The 9,258-nt window shown below is 36.9% G+C and overlaps 2 protein-coding genes across 2 annotated transcripts; one reads left to right on the forward strand and one right to left on the reverse strand.

Annotated features, from left to right (window-relative positions):
• The first annotated feature begins 948 nt into the window (after nucleotides 1-948).
• On the forward strand, nucleotides 949-5,282 carry LOC147532868 (hydroxyproline-rich glycoprotein family protein). The gene is made up of 3 exons (XM_086647119.1): nucleotides 949-1,835; nucleotides 3,315-4,503; nucleotides 4,802-5,282. Exons 1-3 carry the CDS (start codon nucleotides 1,728-1,730, stop codon nucleotides 5,017-5,019), a joined length of 1,515 nt encoding a protein of 504 aa, XP_086503245.1. The 5' UTR covers nucleotides 949-1,727; the 3' UTR covers nucleotides 5,020-5,282.
• A 729-nt stretch (nucleotides 5,283-6,011) lies between these two features.
• Nucleotides 6,012-7,946, reverse strand: LOC147532869 (small ribosomal subunit protein uS19). The gene is made up of 3 exons (XM_086647120.1): nucleotides 7,521-7,946; nucleotides 7,270-7,404; nucleotides 6,012-6,320 (listed from the first exon to the last, which is right to left on the reverse strand). Exons 1-3 carry the CDS (start codon nucleotides 7,731-7,733, stop codon nucleotides 6,207-6,209), a joined length of 462 nt encoding a protein of 153 aa, XP_086503246.1. The 5' UTR covers nucleotides 7,734-7,946; the 3' UTR covers nucleotides 6,012-6,206.
• Nucleotides 7,947-9,258: the final 1,312 nt, after the last annotated feature.

The following is a 9,258-nucleotide window of genomic DNA, read 5'->3' on the forward strand; positions in this document are numbered from 1 at the left end:
TCTCGTCTGAGTTTCTCACGGTCAAACCATGTGCACGAACATGGACATGTTCTTTATCTTTTGCTTTACTATTTTCTTTTACCTTAAAAATGATACATTTGTCTTTACTAGTTATTTGGGCTAATTTTTCAACAACAACAAAAAAAATTAGTGTACGAAAATGACATTTAAATTTTTGTCAAATATGTAGTGGAAAACTCTACCTCATAATTTTTAAAGAAACACGATTTATTCGAAAATTTATGACTTGAATACAAGTCGAAGATTGATGTAGTTGCCTCTTAATAGTCAAGAAATTTTTCTCTTCACTTCATTTGACCAATGAAAGCCAGCTAAGTCGAGTAAGTGGAGAAGTCAATAGTAGGGATAATCGAATCTAAGACCTTCATATTTTTGGAGTTTGTGTAGACATTTTCAACAACTTGGACAACCAAATGTTGATTAATATTGTTTTTTTTTTTTAAACTAACATTGCTACATTACTCACTCACTTAAAATGAATGGTATTGTGAACACTTGGTTGCCCGACTGGTTAAAGTGTTGACATATACTTCAAAGGTCCCTGGAGGTCCCAGGTTCGATCCCCAGAGAAGGTGGAATATCTGGATTATTGAACTTAAGATTATTAAGGCATACATAAAGTAGATGAACTTTAGATCATAGTTTAGTTGGGTTTTAAGTCTATTCCTGTTTGATTTGACAGTTATCATGCTTATCACATCTCTATGAATCTACGCCATTGTAATGACTATTGTGAATCGAAATCAAATTCCAAAAAAAAAAAAAATGAATGGTACAGTATTTAGGAAATTTCATGGAAGGGCAATTTCGGTTATTATAGAATGAACCACGAGAAACAATGGGCGATTTGATTACGTAAGGGCAATTTGGGAACTTAAGTTTTCACTTTGATTTTTTATTTACACGGAACCTTGTTGGTTCAAAACCGGTTCGGTTTACTTCCAAGTCTAATTCCGTAGGTAATAATCTTAGCGGTTCTTTAAACATCCTTCACAGTTCGCCCCACGGATGACTGTAAAAGCTAGTACAAGTTGAGTTAGAGAGAGAAAGCAAAAGCTAGATAGAGAAAGTAATACTACTACTAACTAGCTAGAGACAGAATTTTAGAGAGAGAAAGTAGTAATAAGAGCTAAAAAGAGAGAGAGAGAGAGATCCGATTTGGTGGTGCTGCTGCTGCATAGAGAGTGCTAGTTACTAGGTTCAGTCCTCCTAATCTCTCTCTCTCTCTTTCTTTCTTTTAAAGAGAGGAGGAGTATAGGAGAGTAGTGGGTAGTAATAAAGTTTGACAAATTAAAATACTCCTATTACCGATAAAAATCTGTCATGAGTGAGAATTAGTAGTATTTGATTTCCTCCTCATTTTTACACAAATTCTTTCTTCTCTCTAGAACTACAACAACAACAACTCATCCTCACTTCATTTATGCCCTAAACGAATCTACCTCCCTCAATCTTCTCACTAATTAATTCCTTTCTTCTTTAATAAGTAACTAGTACTAGTACTAACTTTCTCTCTCTAAACCTCTTATTTTTATCTCGTCTTCTTCTTCTTTCTCCATGGAGTAGTAAGGTTAGGAGTATTTCCTGATCTAAAAAGGCCTCTTAATTCCTTCAGATCTCCTTTCCACTAAACTTTCTCTATGTTCTTCTTTTGATTCTGAGATTTGAAATGTAAGAAGAAGATAAGTAGTAGTAGTAGTTTTATAATGGCTGGAAATGGAGGATTAAGTAGTATTAGAAGTGGTGGAGCTTCTTCGATTAGTGTTGCTAATGCCGATATTGGTTCACCAAATAGATTTCAACACCAAGATAGGGTAACATTCACTTCTTCCTACTCTCTTTTTTTTTGTTTCCAAAATGAGCTTCAGATTAACTAAGATTTGTGTGTTTCTGTACTTCCTTGTGATTGACTACCTATGATTTGTATTTTCAAAGGATTAAGTTTTTCTTGAGTTATCTTCTCTAGATCTAGGGCATACTTTCATTACTGGTCAGCTTGGATTCATCTAGAATGTTACTAAACATGGATTAGATTTCAGTCTTTTTTTTTCTGTGTGATCTTCTTAGTTTTCTCCTAGTAGTGGAGTTTGCTGTTTATTTCATGCTTAATTTTATTATACAATGATCTTGATCTAGGTTTTAATTCTGGAATCTGAGCTCTATATTTCTATTACAGCCATTAGGTATGAACCGAATTAGGGCTTGTAATGGGTTTCGGTTTTTAAGGCATACGATAGTTTTGGTGTAGAACCAATTAGTCTAAGCTTGGTGGTATTTGTGTTGTGTCTATTACTGATTTTCACCTCATTTTTTAATTGGTTTGCTCATTCTGGGTAATTTATCGAAGAGAATTATTACTGGCAGGGTTATGGTTCTATAAAGAATGTCATTTTTGCTTGTTTTGTCTCGCGGCCTACTTGTTATTGTAAGAATAGTCCCACATGGGGAAAGGGTGATTTATTAGACCAAGAATGTAATCTTCAGGTCATCTCCGCTCATTGCAAATTGGTTTTGAGTTGAGTGACCACACATTTAACAATTGTTAACTGATCAAGTAATGGAGTACAATCTTCGTGGGTTCATTTTCTTGTTCTTCGCCTAAAACGGTATTCAATAACTCTCATTGTTTCCCCATGGTCTTCCTTTCTTTTCCAGCTGCCATGTTTAGTAGTGTTGGGAGATTAAGTGATGTTTTTGAAATGCAACATGTTCTTTATTTTAAAGATATTCACCAGTATTAACATTCAATCTTTATGCTTTAATCCTTTCTCTTCAAGATGGTTTATAAGCTTCATTACTGAAACTTATTTTTCTACTTCTTTTTCTTCTTGTTTTCATCGACCTGCTTGTGAACTTTCTGCTCGTATGTGTAGTATCTTTCACATCCTTCCACTCCAAATAATGTCTTTTTTCAAGAAAAACAAAAGATAGCTAGTTATTTGAGGAAGTGAATCATATTCCATCTAAACGGATTCATCAAATACTGTATATACTGTTCCTAGCATCTAAAAGTGATATGCTTTGTGCTGTAAATATTTGAGGCACCAAAGGACAGAGTACAAGTTCCTCTGAACACCTAATGCATCTTTATTTCTTTGTGTAACTTTTTCAAGTGTCCTTGTGTGAATTTCGTCTTCGGGTTTTAAGGATAGACACGGTTACTACTTTTAAGGTTAAAGATATCCGATTTTGAAATATGAAAATGTGTCACTATTAGAGTTTAAGGTGCATTTACAGATTTACTGTTTTCCTGTACAACATTTAACAATTCTAGTAAATAATATATTTTGCAGCGAAGATGGGGTGGTTGTTTTGGAGGTTTATCATGTTTCAAGTCAAATAAAGGTGGGAAACGAATTGTACCCGCATCCCGTATTCCAGAGGGCAGTACATCAATGAACCGTGCAAATGGGCCACAACCGACTGGACGTACCAACCAAGTTACAACCATAAGCCCATCTCTTCTAGCTCCACCATCTTCACCTGCATCGTTTACTAACTCTGCACTTCCTTCAACTGCTCAATCACCCAATTGTTTCTTATCACTGTCTGCCAATTCACCTGGCGGCCCGTCGTCTAGTATGTTTGCCACAGGACCTTATGCTCACGAAACTCAACTAGTTTCTCCTCCTGTATTCTCAACCTTTACAACTGAGCCATCTACTGCTCCCTTCACTCCTCCACCAGAATCGAATCACCTCACTACTCCCTCATCTCCAGATGTTCCCTATGCTCAGTTTCTTTCATCTTCCCTCAACCTTAAAACTTCTGGTAAATCAAGTTATGTTACTTCTAATGACCTCCAATCAACTTACCCACTTTATCCTGAAAGTCCTGCTAGTAGTCTCATATCACCTATGTCGGGAACTTCGGGTGATGGATTATCTTCTTCTTTTCATAATCGTGAGTTTCCTGCTCGATGGGCTGCTTCAGTTTCTCCCCGAGACTCCCAGTCTCAGAGCCCATCATCTAAGTTATTTGGGCTTGATTCAACTTCATCGAAAAATTTCATTCTCTCTCAGGATTCCAGTTTCTTCTACCCTCCTACATCTGCACAATTCTACCTGGATCAGGCTCAGCAATCGTTTCATTCATATCCTCATAATGGTCCGCGTCTAAGTGTTTCTAGAGAAGCTGATTGTCACATGAGTAATGGGAAACACAACAAAAAAGCAGATGTAGAGGAAATTGAAGCTTATAGAGCATCGTTCGGGTTCAGTGCAGATGAAATTATCACAACACCTCACTACGTTGAGATTTCTGACGACGTACTAGACGAGAATTTTACCATTGGGCAGTTCACATCCAATCAGATGATGAATTTGGAAGAATCTCTACCCGAAGAAATGCTAAGTGGAGAAGACAACAAGCAAACAACAAAGATGAAATTACTGGACTTTAGAGGCCCAAAATCAACGTCAAGCCAGGTTCTTAGTGGGGTTCATGGTAAAGTGAAAGAACACTTACGCAATGGTTTTGAAGGTAAATATTCTTCTATTGTTAATATCATCCAAGCAGTGTTTCTTATATTGCAATAATCGCCTTGTTCTTACCCATATCTTCAATATTTTCAAGTTCAATGGAGATGAAGAGATAGAGTAAACCGATTTTAAATATCAAACTCGCTCTAAACTTCTTGCTCTTTTTCATCTTTGGATATATTTTGAATTTTGATATGTCAAGTACACAATTAACGGAAAGCTTCATTTTCAATATTTACTAACTAATTATGTTCAATACAAAAAAAAAACTAATTATGTTTCTTTGTTACGTGTTTCAGATCATAGATCCGAGAAACAATCTAGGGATGTCACTGAGCCTGAGAACCAAGACGGCCATGCTATGACTGATGAAGAGGACATATTCTCAATGATGGGAAGCTCCAAATCTAACAAGCGATACTACAGGTTAGGTTCATCAAACTCCGATGCAGAAATTGATTATAGAAGAGGTAGAAGTTTAAGAGAAAGAAAAGGAGATCTCTCATGGAGAGACTAGTGGTCAACGAGTGTCTCGTAGATGTTGTTAGTCGTGAATTTGGTGATTATGATTAGTTATGGTAGTAAATCTTGTGTCCTCCAGATCTTTTTCTGGACGGGATGATGGGTGGTTGTGGTGTTTATCACTCTTTTTGCGTTCTTGTGTATTTCTGCAGACAATCTATGTTTCCTTCTGCTCTGTTAATATATTAAGATGAATGATGATGATACATGTTCTTATAACCTGAGATCTAATGTATTTGCTTGATTTGTATTCTCTTACTCCGGGTACCTTCATGTACGAATAATACAGATTGTCTGCTCGATTGTTTGATGGTCCAAGATACAAAAAAGAAAGACGAGATCCAATAGGAATACGAGTCAAGTGCCCAGTGCCCAGTTTCATCTGACCTTGTCAAGTCTTGAGATAAGTAAGTCACTTGCATGTGCTTAGGTTCTCTTACTCTGGGTACCTTCATGTACGAATAATACAGATTGTCTGCTCAATTGTTTGATGGTCCAAGATACAAAAAAGAAAGACGAGATCCAATAGTAATACGAGTCAAGTGCCCAGTTTTATCTGACCTTGTCAAGTCTTGAGATAAGTAACTCACTTGCATGTGCTTAGGTTCTACTTTAGTATGGGTCTGGATCAACTATTGTCAAAGAATGACATTGGCCATAAAGAGAAGAAAAAGTCACATTTTTACAGTTTTACTACCAAATATGGGGGGGTATGCAAATTTAGTGATCTGTTGAGACAAACACTTCCCCTATACTGTCAATTATGGTCAAATGAGCTAAGCCACTTCCTTACATTATCCTGTAGGATAAATAGGTCCCTTTGTCCAAGTTTTAGGGGTCCCCATATAGAACCATTCACTAATCACTAGGACGATAAATGGCCCATGGCCATCAAGGGGGCTGACACCGGCAGACACAGCTCGTGAACAAGAACGAGGATGGCAGGCTTAGATTTGTCGAACACTAAGCAATTAACAGGAAACATTATTAGCAGTAAACTTTTTCTTTTCAAATTAAAATGCTCCATCAAATTTGAATTTTTAAACTAAAAAAAAATTGCAACCATAAATATATCCTGAACAAAACAGAAAAAACTTCATCACTCAAAGAGCAAAGGTCCTCAACATCCATATGGTGAAACAGGTTTGCGGCAGCAGCAGCAGCTGAGCCTGAAACGTCTTTTTACTTGAGAGGAATAAACCTAGACGAGTGGGTTGCTCCAATACCGGGCCTACCGTGCTTAACGGGTTTGTATGAGATAGAGAATTCTGCCAGGTAGTGTCCGATCATCTCGGGCTGCATAAACCAACACATCGTTGTTTAGAACAAGGCAGTATACGTGATTAATGTACATAATGTTACAGATTCTACATCTTTACCGTCATTTTGTAAAAATAATCATATCCTACTCTTGCTAGTCTGAGGAGTAGAAAATGGTTCTCAACTGTTCTGATAAAAAAACTAGAACGTTAACACCATTATCTTAATGATTTACCTTCTGATGAAGAATCTGCATATCAGTATACAATTCAAACAAGTGGTGTTGGGTACAATTATCATGTAAACAATAGCATATGTCACCCTTTACTATGACAAAGTAAATCGAAGTTCTTCGTTGAAAAATTAGGCCAGCTAGTAACTCCCAAAATTTGGGTGCCACAAATATCTAAAGATAGATACAAGATGACATTAAACTAAAAACCATTATAACATTTTATGTTCAAAAGACTTGCAGAATTGTCCGAGGTCAAATCTAGCCAGAGGTATTAGGTGATTGTTAGTTGAGTTCTGCCAAACTAAGAAAACCAAATCTTACTTGGAGCTTTAAGTCACCAAAATAAATGTTCGACGCCCGAAAAGTATGTGGTAATTAGGCATTGTTTAACAATTAACATACCAAATAAACACTTATCAAACATGTTTCTATTGACCAAACTGTATACATAGTCTAAACCTAAAACCCTAGAAGAGTTAGAAGAGTAAGACCCCATAGAGAGCCTCTTTGTATCTAACAAATAATACAAGCCAAATCGAAAGCGCTTCTTTGTTCGTTATCGTACAGGTAGTAGCTAATACATCTCAATATATACCGGCTATACTAGTAACCGAAGCAGCGGGCCGGGAAGTGTTCATAATATATACTAGTTTCCAACTTATTCTATAACCGAAATACGAATTCGGGTAAGAAATGAATTATGAATTGAGTCATTAGATACGACGAAACAATTGGGATGAAATAAATTACCTTGATTTCAACCTGGTTGAATGTCTTTCCATTGTAAACACCAACAATGCTACCAATCATCTCTGGAACAATGATCATATTACGAAGATGTGTTCTAACAGGCTCTGGTTTTTCCCCAGCTGGAGCATCTCGTTTCTACTCAAACACCAAAAAATTCATGATTCAATAATTTCAGTAAACTAAGAACTCAATCTACTATCTTATAGAGTGATAGATAGAGAGAGAGAAAGAGGTGAAATGAGAAATCTTACTGCTTTGCGGAGCTTCTTGATGAGAGCCATAGGTTTTCTTTTCAGACCACGTTGAAACCTACGCCGAGCTCTGGCAGGGAAGAGCTTCACCAACTCATCAGTTCCCATGTCTAGAAGTTGATCGAGATCTACTCCTCTGAAAGAGAACTTCCTGAATGTTCTCCTCTTTGGTTGTGCTCCTCCGACTTCAACCTCTACCTCTGGATCCGCCATGATTGAGAAGAGAGAGAATGTTGGGTTTGGAAATAGAGAAGCAAGACACGAAGGAAGATGAAGAGAGGTTTTTCCAGTATTTAGGGTTTAGTGATTATAAATACCAAAATGTAAATGTAACTTCACATTTAGTCCCCATTTGCTTACGAAATAACTTCTGTATCCTCTTATTTTCCCGGCCTATTGTGTTTTATGGGCCTAATGTATTTTCAGGTCAGTAAAAGCCCAAATATTAAAAAGGAAAAAAAGGAGGGATGATGTCAATGACTAATGACACTATATTTTTTTTATTCGATCTTCATCACCACCACCATCAACTACTGCTATCACCCCCTTATCTCTATATAACTTCCAATCGAGGTTTCAGAGCCCTCGAAAAAAGGTTCAAGTAAACATCTTTGAGGGTTTGGACGTTGGTGACGGTGGGAGAGCATGTGGTCATGATGGTGGTGAAGATGCCTTTCTTTTTTCGTGTGTGGGCAGACTTAACTTGGTCCAAGTCAATGGACGAAGTCAAATATGATGTTTTGTGGGCCTGGGCCTGGCACATTTCATACTTAACACAAATCAATACTTCCAACCAAAAAAAAAATAACACAAATCAATAATATGTGAATTTATTTACATGCACCAAAAATACAAGTTAAGTGACGAAGAGAATGTAGGTTTGGAAACGACTGAGCTACAGTTGGAAGATAATTCGAGCGGCTACTCTCCTCTTATGTAGGTGATATTAAAATTAATTTTGACGCATAGTTTAAACAAGGGTTGGCAGCAGTTGCTGTTGTGGCTAGGGATCATGAAGGCTCGTTATTTGCAGACTAAACTGAAGTTATGGTATTGTCGGATGCAGTGGTGGCGAAAGCTATGGCAGCAAAAATGGAAGTCCGCTTGGCAAAGGAGTTGAAGCACAGAAAGGTTATTATTTGGGGGATTCATTGCAAGTTATCTTGGCTTCTATGGCAGTGAATGAACAACCGTTGTGGAGAATAGAACATATAGTTTTGGATGTTCAGTTGGCGGCGCAGAATTTCGATAGATTAGAGTTTGGGCATTGTGTTCGAATCATGAATAGTAGTGCTCATTTACCTGTAAAATTTGCTTTTATAAATAATTTAACTCAAAGTTGGGTGTTCCCGATAATCCCTTCTTGCATTGTAAGTCAACTGGCGACTGATGTAGTCCATATTTCGTCTTAATAAAATCAGGTCGAGGCCTCTTCCCATAAAAAAAAAGGAGATGCACAACCAAATGGAAGTAGTTTGTTTCCCAATTTAACATATGTAATTTCTTCTCATCAAATGAACACATTAAGATTAAACACAAAGAAACTTATATTAAAGCTTTTACTGGTCTTAGGGGTGACAATAAAAGAATTGGTTATATAAAAGTAGAGTAAATCAACCATGATGATGATGAGGCCATTCCTGTCCATAGCCTCCAAATTAAATGGCCATTTTGGCATCACAAACTTAAGAATTAAACTCCTAAATACTAATTAGTTAGTTTTGATCAATCTCTGACA

The sequence above is a fragment of the Eschscholzia californica genome, unplaced genomic scaffold (genome assembly GCF_041429995.1).
Source record: "Eschscholzia californica isolate CP2 unplaced genomic scaffold, dmEscCali1.0.p SCAF_6, whole genome shotgun sequence".
NCBI classification, from domain to species: Eukaryota; Viridiplantae; Streptophyta; class Magnoliopsida; order Ranunculales; family Papaveraceae; genus Eschscholzia; species Eschscholzia californica.